Here is a 24,365-nt window from a genome sequence, read left to right as displayed (position 1 = left end):
TCACTCTGCCATGTTTTTATAGACCTTTTGCCATAGCGCTCGTTTCCCACAGCCTTTTTTTTTTTCCCTTTACAGTTTCGAATGTTTCAAATGTAGAGAATGAGCCTGATTTCTGCCACCCCTGGCTTGCTTTTTATGAGTAACAACTCCTCTGCAGCTTAGCCATCAGGCTTGTGTGGATGCAAGGGTCTGGCCAGCTTTGAAAATATTTAGGTAGAATTCCCCTTCTTATGAGAAGAGCTTATAAGCCTCCCAAAATAGAGGTAAAATGGGATTTCTGTGAGCTATCCATGCTACTTGGCTTTTTACCATATGGTGAATATTATCCCCCAGAGAGGAAAATATTCCCCATGGCAGCTTCTCCTTACCCAGCTCCATCTTCGCTGTGCTCTCTAGTACAGGCACGAAGACTGCGTTGCCAGTGGCGTAAGCAGTAACAGGAGATGAAGATGTTGAAACCATATATTTATTACATACGTGAAATATAAAAACAAATTACCAAAATAGTATCATTTTTTTTGTGAGTCCACAGGACATATTGAAAGAAAAATACGTAAAGCAAATTGGTAGACTGGCGACTTTTCTGGTGTTATATGTCTTCCTTTTCTTTCCCCCCACACTCATGAACAAAATACACTCTATGCAATGTGGTTTAAAGATGCTTTACAGAAAAGATATATTTTAGTGCTGAAAACTGCAGTAAACTGTGCTATATTCCATACTGGTGTTAATGACGAAGTATAATGACCATATATATTGCAAACAATAACACAGAAGAAAACAAATAAAATGTTCAGTTTTAAATACTAACATAAAAAATAAAATAAACTCCAGGCCCACCACGAATCGCTGGGTTGTGATTTGTGAATGTGAGTCCTTTCCGTTCTCCACATCCACTCCTTTTCCTGCAGGCAGAGTTTTTCTCCTCTGGCAATTGCATTTGTTGTCTCAAAGTCTCTTCTTCTCACGTTGCTTGCGAAGTCTCGCTGGAGTCCTGCCCATGGGGTCCAAGTCCTGGTCTGAAGCTGGGACTTCGGTGCAAATACTTTATCTTTCAGATTGTATCCTCAGACATTCTGAGTGGCCAGTGGCAGGCTGGCCGTTCCCTTTATACCGTTAACGCCGTCCACCTGGGGGGGGTCTTCAGGAGTGCTTCTGTTTCAGGGAGTTTTTTTCACATGCCACCTTCAGCCTCTTCTTTCCCCAACACAATTAGACTTCCCACACCGTGAAGTGGCAGGTAGTAAAGTGCTTTATATAATGAAATATTTACACTAGGGCTAGGTTAGTTTTTTAACACTTCAAGGACAAAAGCTCAGAGACACTGCACCCTCTGGACCTGGCTCTTCTCTGCAGCCGTGCGGTGGGTGGAGAGCTGGCCTCTGCCTCGTGCCACACTTGTGCCAAGGCAGAGGGATTTGATTCACTCCGGCAGCTCCAGCCTCACCAGCACCGGCAGAGAAACCTTCAGCGGGGTGAGCAGGTTAAAAGCACGTGGTGCCCAATTCTCTTTGATGGGTGCTGTGTCCTAACCCAAGGGGGTGTTTCTAAAGAGCAGTTGTTGCTGCCATGCTGCTGCCAGCGCCTGCCTGCCACTGTGGCCGTCACCTTCCCCACAGCATCCTCTGGGAGCCTCTGGAAGTCACTCAGCATCAGTGCTGGCGGCACTGGCAGCGGTGTTTTGCTTCTCAGCTGTAGCTTGTGGGCACACTTTCCGTCTCCAGGGTGGCAATTTAGTCTGGGGCGATCAGTGGCTTCATAGGAGTTGCTCCAACTTCGCACTGGAGCGAGACAAGCGTCCACCCTTCCTTTCGTTTCCCTCAATGTAACGATGAGCTGGGCTCAGGTGAGCCCCTGGAAAGGAAGCTACAGGCAAGTGAATGAACATTGGCCAGGAAGGGTTAAATCAGACAGCGCCTACAACTCTGAACGCCTTGCTACACATTTTGGCACTATTTCCTTACTTTCCAGTTTTCATCCTAGAGGTCTTCTCTCTGTGAAGGCTGTTGCATTTTGTGCATAAATAAATGCCCTAGGCAGTCGCGCACCTCTAGTTGCAGTCTCTTTTCAAAATCTCCAGGACCTTTCTTCCAAGAGCCGACTTCCACTGATGGACAAAACTTTTCATGTTGACGATGAGTCTGCCCGTTCGGACATCCTCGTGTCCTGCCACGAGGTACTCCAAGCCTGCAAACCAGCAAAGCGGTCAGGGGCTGCACAGCACTATGCTTAAGACACCTATTGACACTGCAAAGTCAGCCTGGATATCTAGTCCCATGTAAAAAAGCACTTATACGAAGAAATACTTATATGTATTTATTCTCTCATATATCTGTATATCCATACCTCTATCTACATCTGTGGAGAAACGACCCCTGTGGTGCATCTGTCAGTGAGATGCAGTCTACAAACTTTGATTTTGTTAGCTCCTAAATATAAATGGAAGCTGAACTCTGGGGACTGCACTCCAAGTTTTTACACCTTGTTTGGGAACTGCTGTTACCTTCAGTTGGCAGCCACCTACCTCACCCCTCCCTGAATATACCTGGGCCTGGAAATCGGTCGGTTCAGCGCATTCCAGCAATGACAGCGCAGGATGGCCCAGTGCTGGTGTCTTGCTCAAAATGGCCGGTGCCCCCTTGCAGGCAAAGGCATGCTGGACCCTGCCGAGGGGCAATACTAGATCTGCCAGCGCGAGCACCCCAGAAGAGCCTGAGGGGGTGGCAGTCACACTGAAAAGAACTGCATTAACTTCTGCCTCTGCCAGATGTTTTAGAGACACGACATCAGCATCTGGCGAAGCCTTGCCTGTGTCCAGAAAGTGCCAGAAAGGGCTGGAGCGCTACCCCATAGTGCCCCACTGCAAGGCTTGCCCCAGGCATCCAGGTCCATGCCTGGCTTTCAGGGCATGACTCAAAGAGTGCTTGGAGCCAGGCAATAACTGCTAAGTGGGGGGACGGGGTGAAGCCTTTGGCTTGAATTAGCTAAAGAAACACTGCCACAGATCCCCACAGCCTAAATGGGCCACGAACATGACATAAACCAGGACAACAAGGAGGATAATTCCTCCTGTGGCAGGAGGAGCTCCCTGCCAGGGCCAGCATCCCGCTACAGCACGCTTGGTGTACAGCAAGCATGAGATTCCCCCTGTACCCGCTCCTCCTCGCACTGGTCTGGGGAGTACCATGCAGTGGTACGAACTAGCCTGGGGGTGATGGGTCTCCCCAAGTGCTCTCGGTCACCCTGCTCCATCCTGGCCACAGTGGGGAGTCTACTCATTATTTTCTTGGGTTTTCGTTTTGTAGTTCAGAATAAAGGGAGAGTGTCCCCTAGTTAAAGGTCAAGCATGTTTTTCTTTAATTCAATACAATTTGTTATATCTACTTTATCTGAGTTTTTGGGCACACACATCCTCTCTTCTGCTGAATAAACACTGGATACGTGTATGGCAGTATCACCCTTTGCAAGACATTAATTTTGACCATGTCTAAGCCTGGTGTTATAAACATCACTCTTCAAGGCTCCTAAATCTATCTCCCTTGAGAGAGAAAGGTGGCATGCACCCTCAGAGAGCAAGCAAATATTGCTGTGGTTGCCGATTCAGTCAGGCTTTCTAGATTTTCAACCAGACGTTATAGAAGCATAAAAATAAAAGGAATCAAATGACTGAGATGCTGCAAGCCAGGACTTGAGGCTGTGAGTTTTGCACTGCATTGCTGAAAGGCAGCTCTCTGCTTATTTGTGTCTGTGCTTGGCAGAGCCAAGGAGGAAAAGGGCGCCTGTTCCCTTGCAGAGAGCTGAGACCTTTAAACCTTCAGCTCAGTGTTCCCCCAGAAGTCCAACCTGCCTCTCTGGGTGCGTGCACAGGGGAAGGTGTGCAAGGGTAGTGAATATCCTCTCATAGGAACTTAAGCACATTTATCATCTGAAAACAGCCCATGGAGATTTGATAAATGCTTGGAGCTTCCATTATAGCTATATGTCAGGAAATCGTTTTACGTCAGCTTGGCTTTTTATCCAGCTGTTGTTGGTCATCTGGAGGTCATAAGCTCTTACTCCGATAGAGGGTTAAATCTGGTAATATAGTATTGCTGACCATCCAGAAATGAATGTGGTAGCTAAAGAAAATCATGACATTTTAAAAAATATTTGGGATCCTTTTTTTTCCACTTTGAAATGATTGAATTTTAAAGATGCACTCGGTTGATGTTTTCAAGTTTCCTGTTAGGACCAAACTTCACAACTTCTTTCCAACATGAAAGCTGAGATTAATTTATATTCATGGGACTCCAGCAGCTGCATTTCAAGAAAACACCAAGCTTTGTAGTGTAAATCATGAGAGCCGGCAAGGGGGTAACACCTGATGTGTCAGACGCCTGGATTGTCCCTAAAGACAATTGCACCTCCACACTTCTGCTGACGTCCAAGCAACCTTCATTGATTCTGTGATTAATACTGTCTTTTCCTCTGCTGGGGAAAATCAGTGAAGCTCCTCTGAAATTAGTGCAAAAGCTGCATGTCAGGTGTGGGGCTGCCCTGCACGATCAGTGTCTGACAGCTTCCATGGCATTCCTCCAGGTTCATATTAAGGCTTTCTTGTTTGCATTTGCATTGCATATGGAAAAATAAAATATCTGTAGCTGTTTAATTATAGATTTATGGTGTTTTACCAATATCCAAAGTCTTACTGTGCTCAAACACCAAAGTCCTGCCTAACACTGCTGACTCATCCGACCCTTGCACCTGACAAGACTTCCTGACTACAGCTGTGCTATCACGGCAGCTTGCCTTCAAAGCCAAAGGCAGTCACCCCGGTGGAGATGAAAGAAGACTGCAAACACCTCATCAATGAATAACCTTTCTGCGTGATCCAGCCTCCCAGACAGCCCTTTCCACCCAAAGGAAGTTCCTAGTGCTGCACATGTAAGGGACATCTCAGCACTAAAGTCAACATTTTGGTTGGTCATTTCCAAGTGATGTGTGCACCTTATGGACAGAAAACCCTTTATCTGAATTAGTTGGTAACTGTTGGTTTATCTCAACGTTGTAAAGAAAGGTATGTCAGCTGGAGCTTAGTTTTGCTCAATTGAAGAAAACCTTGAGTTTGCATCTCCTCATCCGTACTGGAGACTGCACACACTCTTTAGCCACCACTAGATACTCCATTTCAGTGAAAGAAGATGAGAAAAAACTGTGAAGCCAAAGCTGCCCCTCTCACTGCATAAGAGAATCTCTTCCAAATCTTGTAGATGCAAATTAGTGTTACTTTCAAAGAGACATCTTCCTATGAGTTTAGATTAAAACTTCAGTACAATGTCGTGACTCAAATTAGATTTAAATGTGTTTTTATGGATTCATATTAGCATTAGTTTGGAAAAGATATGTCATGTAGTTGTGGCGTGATAGGCACCTCCCTCCTTCTGGGAACAGACTGAGACTGGTAAAGCTGTAAGACTGTTATTATGCTTCATAAAGAGAAACATATGTTTGAAAGTCTACAGAAAGAACAAGTTTTTCTCTACAAAATTCAAATTTGATGGAGATGATTACTGTTGGCATCCAAATGATGTAACAGCCAATAATTTAATCAACACTGGGATACAATCTCAGCTCATTTGCATGAGGAGACAGAGGAGTGGGAATGAAATCTGTGTAAACATGGTGGGTATGTACTGCTCGGGGAGTCAAACCTACCGGGATTGAGGATGGGACAAGTGCAGCCTCTGTTAGTCCAGGATTCAGGGTAGAGTGTCCTCTTGCCCCGGAGGATCTTCAGCTTTGTAGATTTCAAGACTTTCTTGATCTTCACATTGACTTCTGCATGGGAGCCTTTGTCATGAGCTGACAAGATCTTCGTCTTGATCACTGGGAAGACACAAATTCAAAACCGGGAATATGTAAACTATTCACAGTGCTCTCTTTTTTTTTTTTTGGTCTAATGCAGGTGTCTGGGTGAAGCAGTGAGGACAATTACTTCATTACAGTGGAGTTAGCCCGATGCTCCTTGCTGGGGAGCCCAGGGTCAGCGCAGCCGCCAGGCGAGTGCATACGTCCCCGTACCCATGGGTAGGAACGTTGCCAGTTGGTTTGGCCACAGCCCCTGGACCTGCCACATGGGCAGCGGGAGAGGTCCAATGACCTGATTTTCAAAACTTGTGAGGGCCTCATTTTCTCCCGGAGCTCAGCAAAGACTTTGGCTTCCTTAGCACTTTTGGAAATCAAGTGGAAAGTTTTGCTTTTAGGGATGGACCTGGAGGCTTTGCCTGCCTCGGCCTAGGCAGGCCAGGCAGCAGGCAGGGGTGTGAGGGACTGCTCCCATCCCACCCTGGTGGGTGGTCCTGCCGGTCCTCCTGCTTTGCAGAACTGCCAAATCCAAATGCAGTGGTGGAGACTGAGATGTTGGTGGGGACTGAGGCAAATCACGGAGTATTTCGAGCTCACAGATACCCACAGGCGCACCCCTGCTGCCTGGTGTCCCTGGTATCCCACCTGCTGGGCCCCTGTGCAGTGGAGGCTCAGGGCTCAGGTCCCATGCGTGAGCCTCCTCCCGACTGCACTGATGCCTACAGTGGCAGGTATCACTGTACGGTGGTGCTTTATTTGGTGCTCCACATTACGAAGCTCAGGGAAACCTCTCCTCCTACAGTATGGCCTCCTGAAGCTCTTGAGGAGCCCCATAATTCATCTGTCTCTCCAGTTTAGCTGACACCTTTGCATGTTGAGTGATGAAAGGGTGGGAAGCCTGAGTGTACTTTAGATAAGATTTATGAACTTGGGGTTTTTGTGACTTTTTTTTTTATTTCTTATCTTTTGCAAGATTAAACATGATCACTATTGTGGCCAGGGAGCAAAGCAAAGCAGAATCAGATTTTTTCCTAATATCGTTAAGCCAGGGCTATATTTCAACAGCTGGCGGCCCCTTGAACTTCCCTTTGTGGGTTGCTCCGCAGCCTGCAGAGGTAGGGGTTATCTCTCCGTGCATTTTCAACTTCAGCGTGAGGTGAAACAAGTGCAAGAGACCCCTGGAAGACTGTGAAGGAAGGGAGTGCTACACAGAGCATTCCTTGCTCTGCTGCGGTATGAAGGAGGCGGTTCACTGGCGCACACCAGAGAGGTCTTGGGAAACAAAGGGCCTCCTCTCATTTCTTTAAATCCAATAGACACGTAGACAATATACATCACCCCATTGCAGCAGCTGAACTTTGTTGACAGGGGGAAGCTCCCAGTAGCTGCCGGAGTTGTTTTCTCCATGTAGTGGTTTGTGTGGTGATCACTGTCCCTCCTTACATTCAGTGTAATTCAGATTTAGTGATTTCAAGACCGTTCTTGGGGCACCTGGTCTATAGACAGAGTTTTAGTGACCTGTTTTTGGTAACAGTGCTTTCCAGTCTGTCTTGGACCTCGACAACCTGTTAGGGATCCTTCCAGCTCTTGTCTTCCCATGACTACGGCACAAGAGTATTTTGGTAGCAAGAGAGGTGGGTAACAGAGCGAGATGCTTCACGCACCTTGACTTGGCACCGTGATATCTGTACATTTTGGAAAGGTCAAAGATCTGCCCCCAGAATAATTAATCCATGGGTTTGTAGGGGCGGAGCAGTGCACACAGCAGCACCTCTCATGCTTTACACTCTTGCACCGCCTCACAGCACCTCCCTTTACGCCCCTGCCACCTCACCCGAAACTCACCATAGGTGTACTTCATCCCGCAGAAGACCTTGGGATTCCCTAGAACTTGCTCTTTACATTCGCATTTACCTGGGGAAAGAGAAGGAAGCAAAGAGCTGTGGATTGTACTTAAAAGACGGGAGCCTTCATGGGTAGAGCCTGGGAGCTACCAGAGGTTTTCATGTGGTCCACAAGCCCCATGCAAAAAAAGCCCTATTTTCAGATCCAGGCTGAATATACAATCTTAGTCCAAGGGCAATTTTTCCTTGTTTACAGTTTGAAGAGAAGGGAGACAAAGGCCTTATTATTTTGCCTTGCGATGCAAACAACACGCATGTCTTTCCCAGTGGTATTTTCCACGTTGTAATGTACCAGACAAAATTTTAAAAGGAAATGTTGCAGAGCTTAAGGCAGATTAATGACTTCCGTGATCTTAGAAAAAAGAATAACATGATATACTTATTTACGTTTAAAATGAAGTTGCCCAGACAAATGATGGAGCTTTCCCCTCAATTAACTCAATTATTGTATCTTTGAGATTTTATCATGCCGCTTTCTGAAAATGGAGGAAATGACGCTTGCCTGCTTGCATGCAGCGATTGCAAGGGAGGACGGCTTGACGCTGTGCCGTGGGGACAAACTGCCTCGCAGCAACCTCACACAGCACCCGCCTCCTCCAGACTGGGGGGGAAATCACTTCCCCAGCTGAAACCATAGCTGAAATGCTAGGCAATCTCAAATTGCACCGTAAGCTGCAATTGATGCCAAAATTGTTGTGGGTGCCAGGGAAATAAATTTTTATGTGGAAATTTCCAATCCCCTGCCCATGAAGTGGCAAAACCCACCCTCTAAATAATGTTGCTGGTTTGTCCAACACGTAGTAGTTCTAGTGAATATAAAGACACATTTAAAACACGATTAACAAAATAAAGAAAGTGTTCAGCCTTGAAATTCAGATCTGGGGCTGCAAATTCAGGCAGGCAACTCTTGCCTTACCAACAGCTAAATGCTGGGTGCAGGCTTTCAGTGTGGAGCAGCTGCCTAAAGGGTTTGCACGTCCTCACATTGATGGGATGAGCTGTATGTCTCCTCCAGCTCGTGGAGGGGAGAGAGGTGGTCGCACAGGACATTAACAGGGGAACGTCCATCCCCTCCTGCAACTGCCAGGGCACTAATTACAAGTCAGTGCAGAAGACTGTATCCATGCTGGCTGCTGGCAGGAGGAATGGGGCAGGGAAACACACGCGAAGCCGCCATCCTACCGGAGTGCCGGAGCGCCGAGAAGCCCTGCTCATCCTCCCAGCCCCAGTCGGGCTCACTTTTGTTGAGCACAGCCTGGAAAGGAGGTGCTTCGTGGTGCCAGGTCACGTCCGAGCTGTTGGGAGGAAAGGGAGATGGTCATCCTTCCTCCTGGAGCTGTTGGAAAGCAGGGCCACTACCAACCCGTCCTCCGGGTGCAACGTGACTGCACATCTTGGTGCTAAATGCAAGGGGCAGTTTGGAAAGTGAACAGCTTGAGTGTTGTCACAGTGGGTCATGAATCCATTTTGGGTTTAAAATGCGTTGTAGGGATTTATATGCTATAAATATCCCCAGCGTGGTAAAAAAAAGCAACATATAAGATCTGGAGAGTGAGGTATTATTAAAATGGGCTGTCTTCTAAAAGTCAGAGCCTGACTCTGAGTCCAGTGCAGTCAACACAAGCTGAGTTGCAACAGAACAATATTAACCCCTTGGTCTCCTCTCGCTCAGATCACCCCAAGGCTCACATTTTCCTCATGGAGAGGAAGCAATGGTGAAGGCTATGGAAAACATCCCATGCATTAACACCAGCACTGAGAGCCAATAATCCAACCTTGCCAGTGCCCTGCCATGGTGTGCCAGGCACCCAGGTGAACTGCAGCCTCAGCTCCCGCTCCATCTCCAGTTCCTGACCATACCAAACCTTGAATATTTTATATAATGGATATTTTTCAGACTGTGTGCCATGCATAAATGGGGTTAGAGCAGTGCCTTCCCTGGGATGGAGATCACAGGGGGATTGCTGAGGCTGTGGGGGGGGGGGGCTGGGACCCTCCAACTCACCTGCTGCTGTGGCAGTCGCCGGTGTGGGGGTCGCAGCTGCGGGCGCAGTCGCAGGGGCGGCAGCCGTAGGCACCAAAGCCCCAGTAGCCGGGGAGGCAGTGGTCGCAGCGGGGCCCCGCCACGCCAGGCTTGCAGGGGCAGTCGCCGGTGCTGGGGTCGCAGAAGGTGCGGGGGCCCAGGGGGAGCGCGGCCGATCCCAGGGGGTGGCAGGAGCAGGCTGCGGGGGACACCATGGGGGAAGAGAGAGCATCTGTGAGTGCAAAAGCTCTGTGGGACAAAGGCGCAGGAGATGCCTGCAAAACCGCTGCTCTGCCTAGGGACAATGATGTTTCTGGGCGTTTTTTCCTCTTGCCAGTATAAATCTGACCAGAATCTCCCTTTAGAAACTGTATGTCTTTAATTTTTGTGAGGTATCTTAATTAGTCAACCTACCCTGGTTTCGCGTTATGTTTTGCCAAACAGGCCTTTATTACTTTTCTTATAGCATCTGGACTCTAGTCCAGCCAAGTACCCAGGGATGTGCCTGGCTCACAATGATGTTTAAGCAGCTGTGGGTGCTTCATTGCAAAAATGAATCAGAGCATAATTGCTTTCTGAAGTAATAACAACTGTCTTGCATCCAGGAGGTTAAAAAACCCCCTCAGAACAGTCATTTTAATTAAAGTGGAGGCTGAGCAAAAAGTACCCCTCTGTCTCTGTCTGATTTTCTTTTAAAGCCATCACTTCAAAACATTAGAAAAAAACAGAATGAGGACACTGACGGCTTAGAGATATACTTTTGCATATACTCCAGGACATGGGTTTGCAAAGTGCATGTCAGAAACTCTTTTTTCCTCCCCCACAGCCCCTTGCAGCAGAACAACGCACTGGAAGCATACTGGGACGCGCTGGGAGAAATGGCCATTCTCGCAAATCGGAAAGGATGCCCTAAAATAGGTGAAGCTTTCCTTGCCTACTTCTTAGCATTTTTCTTTTGTATAAATGTAATTTGTGTCTCTTGCAAGACTACAATCTTTTTTTGCCCCAAAGATGTTAATCTTTTCAAAGATCGGAAATACAGTTATCAAAAGTGTGAGCCAAGCCTCTGATCATTTGGCCTGGCCCGCAGGCAACGTGGTGCCCCGCAGGACCAATAGCTGGGTGACTCATGCTCTCCTTCCCTCAGGGTTTGGTTCTCTGACCAGGATGTGTTACGGTCAACCTTGTGCATTATGGCAAAAAATTCCCTGCTGAAAGACTATTGTCTAAAACTCAATTTACATAAAAACTGGATTTCCTGAGAAAATTTCGTTTGGAGGGGAAATTTGCACCAAATTCCAATAAAAATATTCTTATTTTGCAGCTATGAAGGCAATAAAGCAGAAAAGCCACTCCATGCAACACAAACTTTCTTTCTCTTAAAATGCTGATTGCTGCACACATATATTTAATTTTGCTCTGACAACATTTTTGTGGTTGCAGGGATTTGACATACCTGGAGTGTCGTTTCCAAATATTAAAGGATAGATTAATATTGGCAGTTAACTTAGAGGCGACTATGATGCCAAAATCTTTGCCAAAGTAATCCCCAAATTTTCCCCACCCTTTCCATTCCCAAACAAATATAATTATATAAAATTAAAAGATTAGAAAGCCTCTCCACAAGCTGCATAACTAGCTGCAGGCAGTGAACTCCGGTACCTTTAATAGCATAGTTTTCAACAGCACTCACCGAGACTCGCATACCTTTCTCCTGAAGTCTGTGAAGTGTTTTACACCTGACACATGTAGCCAAATGCACTCTTTTCCTACTAGATGTGGTGGGTATTTCTGGCATTCCTCAGCCCCTTCAGGGGAAATATCAAGCACTTAAAGCTCTTCTATTCTCCTGCAGTCAGTGAGCTAAACCCACTGCTCAGAGAGAGATTTGGTCCTGTTTCGGTCGGGTTTCAGCTGAGTTTTACAACCAACCCTGTTGGGGTTGAAGCTTTTTATGGTTTAGACAATGCTTTTGCACAATTTTTTTCCTAATGGAAAATTTGATGGCAGTGATAACACCATGGTGAGGCAAGAATATTAAATTTACAAAGGCTGTTACAAAACATACAGCAGCAAAGCTCACAAGCAATTAAAATGGCAATTCAAAATAAGAATGTAGTTGGCTATATTTTTTAAAAAAAGCTGCAAAGAGATGTGTTGTAAAGGTTGGTAATTTCTACCAGGGCTGTGGACTCACCTCCATGGACCCCGTCCTTCCTAGCTGCTCCCCTATGAGCTCCCAAGGCACCAACCTGCTTTCTATCAGCAGCCAGCAAATTGAAGCTTTTTGGTCTTGCATCTTGGGTGCAGGCCCAAGATGACACCAAGTGGCGTTAATCTGGATGCTTTGGGTGGCAAATTTACAAGACGGTAAACGTTTGTGATATGCTGCATTGGGAATGCGCTGAGCAATGCAGAGGTATAAAGTGCAGCCCATCACTACACACTGAGCACAGGAATGAGCTCAAATGTGAGCACGTTGTACCAACTCTGAAAGAAATGCCTGAAAATAGGACCAAGTGCTTCCATACTATGGCAATGGCAGGAAGAAAAGGACCGCAGGACTGATTATACAGCATTTGGCAGCTGCAGCTACAGCTCCCTCATGGGCTGCTGCGCTGAGTGTTGGTTTTAGACCCCGTTTTCCTCCTTCCACCCCATCTGCACCTCACTGTAGCACAGGTAGTCGGAGATCCACCTCCAGAAAGATGAGAGGAGCAGCCGAGTAGCAGGTAAAGCAGCTACAGAGAGTGTTGGATGGCACTTCGTGGTGGATACATGGGAGCAGAGCACGAGACTCTCAGTGCGAGGCTCCGGGACAGTGCCTGTCTCATGTGCTGTGGCCACCCCACCGGGGAGGCTGGGGGGTTTCCACGGCCAAGGGAGCTCCAGTGAGAGAAGGGCTGGCTGAGCACCACTAGCCTGGGACCAAGAGAAACCTTCCACAATCTTGATCTTTTTGCTTTCTTTTCGACTTGTAAGCAGCATCGTTAAAATGCCAATTTACCACCCTGTACTACATAGTAATATTTTACACATGACTTCCACGCACATATGAATTAACAGCCGCCTGTCCCGGCGTCGCATGGGCTGATTGGGATCGAAACTCAGTGCGTGGGACTTGTGGAGCTGGATTTCCCCGCCCTGGATTGGTGATACCACTGTGGTTTCTTCAGCTGCCAGCTAACCTTTGGAAATGACAAATATTTACCCTCAAAACCCTACAGTTGAAAACCAAAAATAAACTCGGCAATTATAAAACCCGATTTATTGTCTCCAGTTATACTGCAGCTGAGGCTTAAAAATTCACGAGGGATGTAAAGAAAAGGACCGATAGGTATGGCGGGGGGAAAGAGTCATCAGATTGCTGTTTTAAATGGCAGAACGTCTCATTTTATCAGGTACACACCTACTCCTGAGCAAATATTATATACCCTCTTCACCTGTAAGAATCTTTAAAGTATCCTTAAAGATTACGGCTTAACAACTCCTTTATTTACTTTGATCTTGGTATTTTTAAATTTTCAGTGCTAACCCGTGGTTGAGCAATAATGGTGCCTTGAGCCAGAAGCAAGCAGGCAATGCCGTGGCCTTCCTGGAAAGAATAACAGGGCACCACGCACGTCCCTTGTTATTGCAGACCGTGCCACAGTCCTTGGAAATGTGCCAGGCATAGGCTGTAATAGGTCTTATATAATTTAATTTAACAGTCATTAATCATTTGCCACGGCCCTGTAAGCTGCCGGGCTCCCCCATGAGATGCCATGTCCCCTGGTGCAGGGAGCAGCCCTGGCAGCAGGAGACCGGAAGGGAAATGGCGAAGGGGTCTTAGGGAGGAGAGCATTTGGGAGGGTTTGAAAAGCCCAGAGAGAAATAATCTGTGTGTTTGCATCAATAGGGTCTCTGGAAGGAAAGCATTCAGATAATTCCTACATTTTTGTGGAACCCACTTTGTGCCAGGCAAAGTTGTCTCCCTGAGATACTTGAGTACTTCATGCTCTGTAATTCATAAATATAAAAAAAATCCAACAGAGTAGATGCACTTAATGCAGAAGATAAATAAATGTAGACTTTTTCTCACTGTACTCAAGGCTAGCTTACAGTTCTTGTCAAATATATGTTACCTTTTGCCTTTAAATACCAGAGTTCATGAATACGTAGTGGTCCATAAAGAGGCTGGATTGTTGCATTAAAGAGTAACGGAAACAAATGTATAGTCTTTATGTCAGACACATTTTTTTGGGGGGAGAAAAATGTGGAAAGTGGAATGCCACAGGCCAGTGATTTAGAGATGAATCCTGAAAGCTGAGAGGACCAAGCACCAGCATTTGTGTCCATCGTTATGTCAAAAAAAATACCCATTAATCATCTCATATCCACAGCTTCCTCCTGCCCAGAAGGGCTGGGAGAAACTTTTTAATCGAGTCTCCTGGGATTTGGCTAACATACAGCTAATGATGTGATGTAATGCCTGACTTCATTAGTGCTGGTCTAACTTGCACACAGGCACACGCACACTGTTGGCAGCCTTCCCTTTGAGCCGTGGCCGTTTTGCAGTGATACGTCCCGAGACCTCTGTTTCCATCTGGTTTTGCAAGGAAGGAGGCTCCATGCTGTCCAGCCCAGGAGGTGCCATTTGACTCCCTCTCAGACCCTCCAAACAGCCACAGGATTTGGACTGGGTGTTTTGGCACCAGGAAAACCCTATTGTGGGTCCCTTGTGAAACTCCATCTCCTCGACGGGCTGCATGAGACATCGCAGGAGATGGCAGCCACTCCTACCACCTCCAAGGTGAAGGGCGTTATTTTTAGGTGTCCCGAAGACCGCACTCAAATCAGTGCCAAAGCTTGACTTGGCTTCAATGGCCTTAGAAAAGTACGTTGTCTTCCCTGATGGGAGCTGGCAAGTAAAGAGCATCAGGAATTACAATCCTAGTGAAGGTAGCACAGCTGCAGTAAAACCGCATTTTGGAGCTTGAGAGTGCCATACAGAATTCATTTCAGTCTTTCGTCCTACATCATCCAGCAGAAGTCAACTGATCCAGGTTTTTTTTTTCTTAATCAGCAAGGCTGAATTCATGACAGTTAGAAAAAAACCCTCAAGCCCCTGCTTTGGCTCTAAGTGCAAGATTTAAACCTGTTTTTTCACTAATGAGACTCCAAAACAAGAGTTCGTTGCGTAAGTTCTGCCAGTAATTATGGAGGGAAAGGATCTGATGTTTCAGAGAATGAGACTTGGGACTTCAATGTACACAAGTAGGTAAAAGAACTTTAAAAAGTCAGTAAATTCACTGTTTATAAAAACAAATTTGTGTACATACTACAGCAGTGAAATAATTATTTACACAAGTAACGGAGAAGTGTTGTCAATTCTGTTTTTGTAAAAGGAATCAGGGCTGTAACACAGGCGGTTCAGCTGTTACTGCTCCTCCTTGCAACGAGCGATGTGTGAAGAGGAGAAGGACTTCTGCAACAGGCTGGCGGGGCCACGGGGAGTCTCATGAGGATGATGCACAGCGAGGGAGAGGGACAAAAGCCGTGATTCCCCACCCGACCCCGCAGACAAAAGTGAAATGCAGCCTGGGGTGCAGCTCCCCACCCCAGAAGGGTTTCTCTTCCTTTAAATGCAGGCACTTCTCCTTTGGAGGAGGGAGATGCACTCAGTGTCCCTTCAAATGACACAACCAGGGTGTCAGTCAGATTTTTTTCTGCCTCCCATAAAGGTCCTCCTCCAGATTTGGGTCAGTGAGGATCTGGTGAAGTCAGTGGGTGGCTGTAGGCGCAGAGCAGAGAGCATGCCTGCGCCCTATATTTAGCTGACCAGTGTAATGTGTTCAGTGAGATTTGGGGATCCGGAGTCCCCCACAGTGAGTCACCATCCTCACAGTGGTCCCTGGGGAGCGTGGCTTTTGGATCACTGCTTTTGCTTGGGATATATTTAATTTCACATGTGTCTAAGTCATTGCCTTTGGCCTGGCCTCCTCAGTGTCACGCCTTCTGGAATATCACTTAACTCGTGTTCCCGTTTCTCCCTCCATACCCACCTGCTGCTGCTGCTGCGAACTCATGCTGGTGGGCAATGCTATTTATCAGCTGCACCCCTGTTGGCTGAGGCACCCCACTTCTGGGGTTGTGGCAATCACCAAACAAGGAGAACATGCAAGCATGATGCAGCTTTTGCTCTCCAAAAATAGCAGGAGAAAGTCAATGAATCATCTCTTTTCCACTGTCCCCAGGCTACAAGGATTCTCAGGTCAGATTTGTCAACAGCATCTACAGGCTTTTGCCCTGCAAACCGCACCATTGCTTTTTGCAAACAGCATCAATAAGGGAATTCAAAGAACTCCCTGGCCCTTACTGAAGCAAGAAGATTGCTCCAAAGAGGAGCAGGAAGATTTCACCTTTCCTTTCATGCCCTCCCACTTAACAGAAGCATTTTACTAGTAAAAGGTCACTGACTTACGTTTGCAGGCGTCCGGGGCAGAGAAGGGCTTCCTGAGGTCCCGGTAGAAGCCCGGCTTGCAGCGCTGGCAGTGCTGCCCTTCCGTGTTGTGCTGACAGTTGTCGCAGACACCGCCGCTGCGATTGCCCGATGCCAGCCACGCATCCATGTCAAAATGACAAGTGTCAGCATGCCCATTACACTTACACGCTGTGATGAAGCCAAAGGGAACAGAAAGACTCATTAAGGCAGTGAAAGTTGTTGATTTATAGAAAAGAGACACAAAAACCCAAACCACATTTTGGAATGGGAGACCTGACCGATGAACCCGTTATTCATTCAAATGCATGAAGTATCATCACATTTTCATCCACACTTTCCAGCTTCTAGAGGTGACATTTAAGAAAAAAATAATTTCTTGAACTCTTTTATTCCCAGTACAAGGGCAGCAACGTGGTCAGGCCGGCACAGGGAGACCTCCCACATTCACTGGTCCTGCTGGGGCTGAATCCTTCCCTCCCTGCTTTAGAAATCAGTGGTGCCCCGTACATCATCCACCATGCAGGTGCTGTCAGGATGCTCCTTGCAGGTGACGGAGGGAAAAGGCAGGTGGAGGGGAGGTGTGTGAGAGAGGGTGAACATCCCCCTTTCCCTGCGCTGGCAGTGGAGGAAGTCTGGATGCCCACACGCCTGAAGTCGGGGGCCAAGTAAGATCTGTTCCAACCCCTGCACATCAGATACTGCTGATGGACTCACAGGGGCTCACTGGCACTCCCTTGGGGAACATCCATACTGCAGCGAGGTGTGACTGCAGCCCACATCGGCAGGCTGATGCTAGCTTAAGTGCTGACAGCATGGTAGTCACAGCAGCATGGTGCTTAGCATGCCTGCAAACCTTCCTGGGCTGGTGCAGTTAATCCTCAGCGCCCTTCGGGCTAGACTGCTGCTGTTACTGAAGCAGATCACCTCACGACCTCTGTGGTCCCTTGCAGCCTGCACTCACCCCGAGCATCCCTCCCCCGGCACCATGGAAGTAATCCTCAAACCTCCCCAGAGCCTGCAGCTCCTCCTGCCCACAGCATCGAGGGGGTGAGCAGAGCCCACATCCATCAGCAGAAGGCCGTACCTCCTGCAAACGTGTTTCTCAGCGGTGCCCATGGAGGGGACAATGCTGGCCCCCCATCACCTCCAAGGCACCCTGGCGGGCTGCAGTCTGCCCGTGACAGACGACCATGTCTCAAGGAGGTGCGCTTGAGTCCCACAGAAAGGCCACACCAGCAGACAACACGGTCTTATGAGGATTTCCAAGCAAGGAACTTTGCAAACAGGGCCGTCCCCACCATACAAACATGTGGTGGGCACTGGGCAGGAGCGTGGCATTGGCTCTGCACTTGCTGAGCAAACACCTGCCCATCGCCCCAGTATCTGCTGCCTCTCGGAATCACAGGAGAAAGGTGCACAAGGAGGAAACATTTTGCTCTGGCAGAGGCTCTGGAGACACTGTTCCCAGCTGGTTACTTACACTGACACTCTTTGGGGGCTCCGGTTTTCCCATCGGCAGCCTGCCAAGGCTGGTCGTTGTAGAGCGGGGCGCAGTGCTGGCAGTGGGACCCTGCTGTGTTGTGCTTGCACATGCATTTCCCATGGACCTAATAGGGGAAAGAGAGCAAGGATCACCCACAACAAAGCCCAAAGAGTCTCTTGGGCATGAGCAATGCCCAGGTACAGGAGATACCACAGCAGCTAGATGCTATTATATAAACTAGAAAGAGGGCTAGCATGATGTCTGTTGTGGTATCTTGAACTAGACAAATATTCTGCAGTTATATTTTCAATTAGATTAGTATTTGCGGATCTGCATGTCATGGTACTGTATAATCACAGGGTTTTTTTGAAATCTAAAAGGATCTTTAGCAGAGAGTTTCCTGCTGCCACATGAATTTCCAGGAGAGATTAAAAAAAAGCCAAGATCCAAAGCATCCTTGGGACACACTGTAAAACCTTTCTCTTTTTCTCCTTCCCAAACACAAATACACCTTTGCAGCACTGCAGGAATAGCACTCACAACCTCAGCACTCAGCTCTGTGTGCCCAGCCATCAACAACATAAATAAGTACAAGAAAAAAAGAAATTCAAACACCCGAAAAATGGGATCTACTCATCCTAGGCAGAGTTTTCGCCCCACAATGGAAGAACCAGGGATCGCACAAAGACTGTGAGTGACTATACTTGGATATCTTAATGACAGATAGGTAATTTAACTGCTAGACAGACTAGTGTAAGCGGGTAATTAGAGATGAAAAGCCAGCATAGCACAGTCAGTGCCAGCTGCCCTGTCAGCTGCTGGCGTTACTCACGCTGTTGGCAAATGCAAATAAAACAGGACGTAGCCAGAGGGCAAGAGCAGCCCAGCAGCCCCTAGATGCAATGAAATCAAGCTCTGAATCAGCATGGCTCTGCTGGCAAGGCTGAAGACCCTGCCTTTAGCTGTGGAGCCTGGCGGGCAGCTACCTACCATAGCTATTTTGGTGGCTTCCTGTGCTGGCAGCTTTACTCTGCTTGCTGTTTTGCTTTTAAATACAGTTTTACTCAGAGCATTTCAGCTGAAAGTCTCTTTGATGCATGGCCAGGCTCAAGGCACGACCAGCATCTTGCATTTGCCAAAACATGGTGCGTCACCACCCTGGTGCCCGTTCCTTCACCAGTCACAGGGAAAGTGATAAAGGCAATAAACTGAGCACGGTTCAGCTTCTCTTGCTGCTCAGTAATGAGCCTGGAGACCTCAGCCTGCCCTGCCAGTGTGGCCTCACACTCATGCCACTGGTTGGCCATAAAACCAACGGAGCTGGAGGGGCTGCACCAGCCACCGGCTGCTTTCGACATCGGGAGCAAGACAGGGCGGTCGGGGGTGCATGGTGATCCGGCCCGGAGCTGGGGCATGGCTTTGACTGCTACTGGAAAATGCTGCCTTCCACTCTGTTTAACTTGTGGGTTTTACAAGTGTGCTGTTCCTAACTGTATGACTTGCTGCCGAGACCTGCTACAAAAAAGGTTCCTGTGGAAAACCTGAACAGTAAACAAAACAGAAGAGGACCTTGAACATGTTGTAAACAGCTCCTGCTTGTTACGTAGGTGCACACACACACTCCTGGCTAATGATGACTTTCTGATTTATTTATTTTTAATGAATATATTTCAGCTGCTCTCTCACAGGGGTCAGATGTAACCGGTACAGATAAAACTTCTTCAAAAATTACCTTGAAAGTCCTTAAAAGACTTTTCAGCAGCAATGCAAATAGCAAAATCTTTCACAAACTTTTCAAGTGATCCTTTCCTGCCTTATTAAAATGTCTGTATCATCAAAGCAGGAATAAGCAAAATACAGTACAGCAACTGGACTGTGTAAGCAACAGACAGATACAGCTGAAGTCAGACAGAATGCGCAAGCATCTAAGCTAAAGCACAAATACTAAGATAACATCGCCTTCTGTGCTATTTTGGCCTCATTGCAGATATCAGTTGGTCTCACTGCAGATACTAGTTGGTCTGTCTGGCTTATTGTATTGATATATGCTTAAATGTGTGCCAGTGTTTGAAAAGAATGAGAAGCAAATATAGAAAAGAAACAAAACAAATTTGCAGAGGAAATATTTAGTTCTCAAAGCGTATCTTGTGTTTTCATATTTTCATTTTTGCTACCACCCACAAAACGTTCTTCAAACTCTCAGAAGCCTCGCTTTCCTAACTCAACACTCTGCAATAAAATTTCTCTCCCTCTTCTATATTTTTTAGGCAAAGTCCACACACAAACCAATGTTACAGAGCTACTTTACACACATTTAAAAGCATCCATCCACATGGAAACAGAAATTGGTTAAACTTGTATTAGTTGTGTGGTTATCTTCTGGTGGTTTTGATGGAGCCCTAACTCTTTGATGACATTTTTGGTAGGGGTTTCTTGCAAGCCCTTTGGCCATTGAATGGTTAGCATTAAACACGCTGTAGTAGCCTGAACCACATCTGAGATGTGAAGAGAAGTCAGAGAAGCCAGAGAAGTCCTTCAGCTTGTTCCTCACCAGGCAGTCCCAGCTGTTAGGGCAGAGGGACCCACCAGACCCAGGATGCGCATGATCAGGAGGGGAAGGCAACCTGAGGGAGCCAGAGGGTGCCATGATCAAAACCAGGTGGTCCTTTGGTGCTTTGGTGATCACGGTGCCAAAGTAAGAAGGATGTGGGAGAAGACTTGCAAACAGGGGTACATCTCAGACACGGGGACTCTTGGGAGTACTGCAGGGACCCATGCTCCCCCTGTCTGTGCCCGCAGCCTGCAGCCTCACCCGTCAAATTCAGCTCCCGCCTTGCCAAAGCCGCACAAAGAATCAGTGGGGACTTAATTAATCAGCCAGCGGCTGCCCAGCATTAATAATATATGACTCTGAAACTCAGCAGCACCTAAGAAACCCTCAAAGGATTAAGCATCCCAAGACACCAGCTGAGAGCGAGGCAAAACTCCCCGTCGAGGAGCATTCATGGTCCCAAGGCGTAAGAGCCTGCATTTTCTGAAAGCCCAAGTACTGTATAAAAGAGCATGCCGCGTTGCCAGAATAGGGGGAGGTGCATGAAAATAAAACAGAAGAGAACGGGTATCCCAAGACTCTGATGTGTAGCCATTAATTTGGCACGCAGAGCTAATAAGTAAACTGCTGAAGAGCTGTGGGCCAAACTTCTTAATCTGTGTGTGAACTCTAAAGAAAGAGTTTTTTAAGTCTTAAAAACCAATATCAAACCAAGTAAATCAAGCCAGCTGGTGTTTAGAGAGCCTCTGAGGCAGAGAAGAGCATGATGCTTCTCATATTGATCGCTTGTAAATGTACGATGCACCCAGGAGGGAAGGAAATGAACGGTCTGACTGAAAAAATTAAATAATGACAGAATAGTGCAATTCCAACTTCTGCATGATAGCAAGCGCAGGACCAGTACAGAGGCCTGTAGGTGTGGGGTCCCCAGCCGACTCAGCAGGGCTGGAAACCTGCTCCTGGGGCCAGTGCTGAGCACCTGGCGGGTGCTGCTGCAGCCTGGGTCAGGAGGAGCCGTGCATTCCCAGTCCTTATCGCAAGCGTGCTGCTTTGCAGTCTCCTTTCCTCCTGGCGTTATCACAACCAGATGTGTTATCATCTTCATCAGACGCTCCCTCCCAAGCCCAGATCCCGCTGTGGGTCCTGCGTCCCCTCTGCAGGAGCTGCTCAGCTCGGTGCGGGTTGGGATGGCCGTTCGGTGGCCCAGCCTGCCATGCACTCTTTGCAAACCCATGTGCCCCTGCTTGCCATGGGGCAAGGGAGTCGTAATCTCAGTGGGACTCGTGTCTGGGTGAGCACCCATGCAGGCACAGGACTTGATGGCCCGGCTGGCCCCGCTTCTGCATCAGATGCAGCCGCTCAGGCTCTGGTCTTTGGGAGCAAGCTTTCGAAAAGGCAGCTGGGTTCCCAGTTCCCATGGTGCTGAGCCTTTACACTGGTGCTACTCAAACAGGCTGGACCCCGAGACAACTCTGCCTCTGCGAGGTCCCCCCAGGTCCCATGGTGGCCCTGATCCCTCTCGGCCAGGCAGAGCGGGGCGCAGACGTGCTAATGAACAAGCTAAACAGCTAAACGGCCCATCTCAACCGAGTGAGGGGAGGGAAATGGGCTCTTTAATAACTTGTTTCTCAGTGCAATTGTTTAGTTAATACCTTTTTTCCCCTATTCCTTTTTTCCAGAAATGTAATGAAACTCCGACCTAAGTGCTTCAAAAACCTTGCCTCAGGCTGATGTATTTATTCTTTTTCAAGAGCATTATAACGATTACCCCCCAAAAGAGCTCTGCTTTAAACATCTCTCCATCCTAGTTTTATCCCATTGAAGAAAATCTCTTTTTTCTTCTATGTAATTCCAGCATGACAGAAAAGATTTTTATGCATCGGAAACAACAAAAGAAGGTGAATATTATCAAGCCCTTTGTTGCAGTCCGTAGGCAGACAGGTGGTTTTTTAGCTGAAAATAGGAGAAAGAAAGGACAAGAAGGAGGGGTAACAAGGAAAACAGAAGTGGCAGGCAAAAAACAGACAACAAACTGTCTACACCGGGTGAAATTAATGCCCTTGAGAGCTGTAGGAGGGCCAGATCCAAGCCGGCAATGCCCTGTAAATTCCCTGTTGTGCCGGGGAGCAGCTGGGAGCCGGGGCTGAGAAACCAGCCTGGCAGCTCTGCTGGGACCCACACTAGAGCAGGGAAATGACGTACCCGGCCTCGGGGATTTCTCCAGCAGCTCAGCACCTTTCTGAAGGCAGAATGTGACCCCCATGAATCAACAAGGGAAAGAAGATGGTTTTTCCTCCCTTTTCATTCACCTCAATTTACGTTTAACTGTCAGGCCTACCCACTTCGGTCATTCTGGAGCATTGCTAAGTACACAAACACAATTCCCAGTACGTCTCACCGCTTTAAGCATTCACACAGCTCTTGACTCATTTAAGCGGCAGAGCCTTCTCATACCATTTTTCATTTTGTCATGGGGTCTTTACATCCCAGTTCACTTTCACACTGTTTCCCTTCTTAGCTCGACAGCCCTGTCGCAATGTCAGTCATTAGAGGGCTCAATGCAAACAGTGTTACAAAAGTTGACTTCTCTAAGATAAACGAGCGACTGATTTCTCTACACAAAGACAGTTGCTAGGGCATGCTTCCTTCCAGAGCCTTTTGTTGCTGAATTATAACCTTCCAGCGCTTCCTTTCAGATTACAAATACGTGGGGTTTTTTTCTTTAGTCAAATCTTATAAAATACTTTCATCCTTATTTATCATGTTCCAAAACGTTGGGCAGGGAGAAAGGAATGCTGCGTCGAGGGAAAAATGCTTTCAGTCACCTGTTATGAATTGATTTATATTGCAAGAACTCAGCTACTGTATAGAGTCCAACACAAATGCACACTAAAAGAAAATCAGTGTACCAAAGACCTGATAGTCTAAACAGGCTAAATAGCTGGGAGGGGCAACTGCTTTTAATAGAGTTTCTTTCTTGGAACGGCTAAAATTGTGGTTTTGTTTTTGGTTTTGTTTTTTTTTTTTCTTTCATGGAAAATGGGCATGATATCAGCCTAAAGGAAAATCACAGCATTCACATCGAGTCTCTAACGATAGCTTTTAAACTCTGTTGCACTTGAGCCGCTGTGCCAATTTTAGAACTGATGCCTACTAGCTGCTGTCAGCACGCAGGGAGGTATTCTTTCCCAAAGCACCAGACAACCAAATTTATGCATGAGAAAATTCTCATATCCTATCTTGTTCTTGTGAAAGAATACAAAGCTTGTTGTCCAGGGCGTGGGGGCCGTCTGGTAGGGGTTTTTTAATTCCTTGAACAATAGGCTTCTGTCAGTGCTGCTGGAGAAGACCTTCAGCATCTTTTGATGTCAGTAGCACGATAACAATTTATAATAGCCACTGGGTTGGCCACATGGGAAGGGGGAGGAATATTCACCCTGCCCGACTATACAGAAGTGCTTTAGCACGGTAGCTCAGTCTGCCCGGGATCCCGACCATACTGTATCCCCCCACCCCTTCATAACTATGGAAGAAGCCTGGGGAGATCAGCTGGCTAACTTGAGTACATCAAACGCATGCCTAAAATTAGGTGAGGTATATCTGGGGTTTGGTGCCTAATTGTCGGGCAGGTACCAGAAATCAAGTTCAGATGCATTCACTGATCAGGTTCCTGAACTGGTTTGTCTGTTCAGCCTAGAAAATAAAGCCCAGTTCCTGGAAAAGTCCTTGACTTACACTGACACAGCACCTTGGACTACTAAAGAGGCATATAAGCATAATTGCAGCAGTACCGTTTCGGTATGGCAGCAGCACCACACCAAACTGCTTTGGGTGCATGTCTTAAGTCCATTGAAGTTTCTGCATCCCTAAGTTCTAGTTTCCCACTTCCTTTCTTCAGAGCAAAGATAGCTGCTGTATCATGTTATTAAAACTGTCATTGAGGGAAAAAGAGAACAAGAGGATGAACAAAACCAGACTGCTTCATTTGTTCTTGCTCTATTCAATGCAGGTGAAAGATGTGTAACTAGGGCTGCGCTAGCAGGAGTGCAGGAGAGGAAAGGAAAAACTGAGTGGGA

General features: G+C 47.2%; 1 protein-coding gene across 1 annotated transcript in view; it reads right to left on the bottom strand.

The window, feature by feature from the left end:
• Positions 1-472: 472 nt before the first annotated feature.
• NTN4 (netrin 4) overlaps positions 473-24,365 on the bottom strand; it is a 50,244-nt gene continuing 26,351 nt past the window's right edge. Inside the window, exons 4-10 of the mRNA XM_082308078.1 lie at positions 17,736-17,862; positions 16,235-16,423; positions 9,754-9,970; positions 8,931-9,043; positions 7,690-7,758; positions 5,695-5,865; positions 473-2,187 (exon numbers count right to left, since the gene is read on the bottom strand). Coding sequence (XP_082164204.1) covers positions 2,051-2,187; positions 5,695-5,865; positions 7,690-7,758; positions 8,931-9,043; positions 9,754-9,970; positions 16,235-16,423; positions 17,736-17,862 — 1,023 coding nt within the window. The 3' untranslated portion in view covers positions 473-2,050. The remainder of the gene's footprint in view (positions 2,188-5,694; positions 5,866-7,689; positions 7,759-8,930; positions 9,044-9,753; positions 9,971-16,234; positions 16,424-17,735; positions 17,863-24,365) is intronic.

Source organism: Platalea leucorodia, assembly GCF_965183815.1.
Source record: "Platalea leucorodia genome assembly, chromosome: 4".
Lineage (NCBI taxonomy): Eukaryota > Metazoa > Chordata > Aves > Pelecaniformes > Threskiornithidae > Platalea > Platalea leucorodia.
Note: the sequence above shows the minus strand (reverse complement) of the source record. Positions and strands in the feature narration are given on the sequence as shown.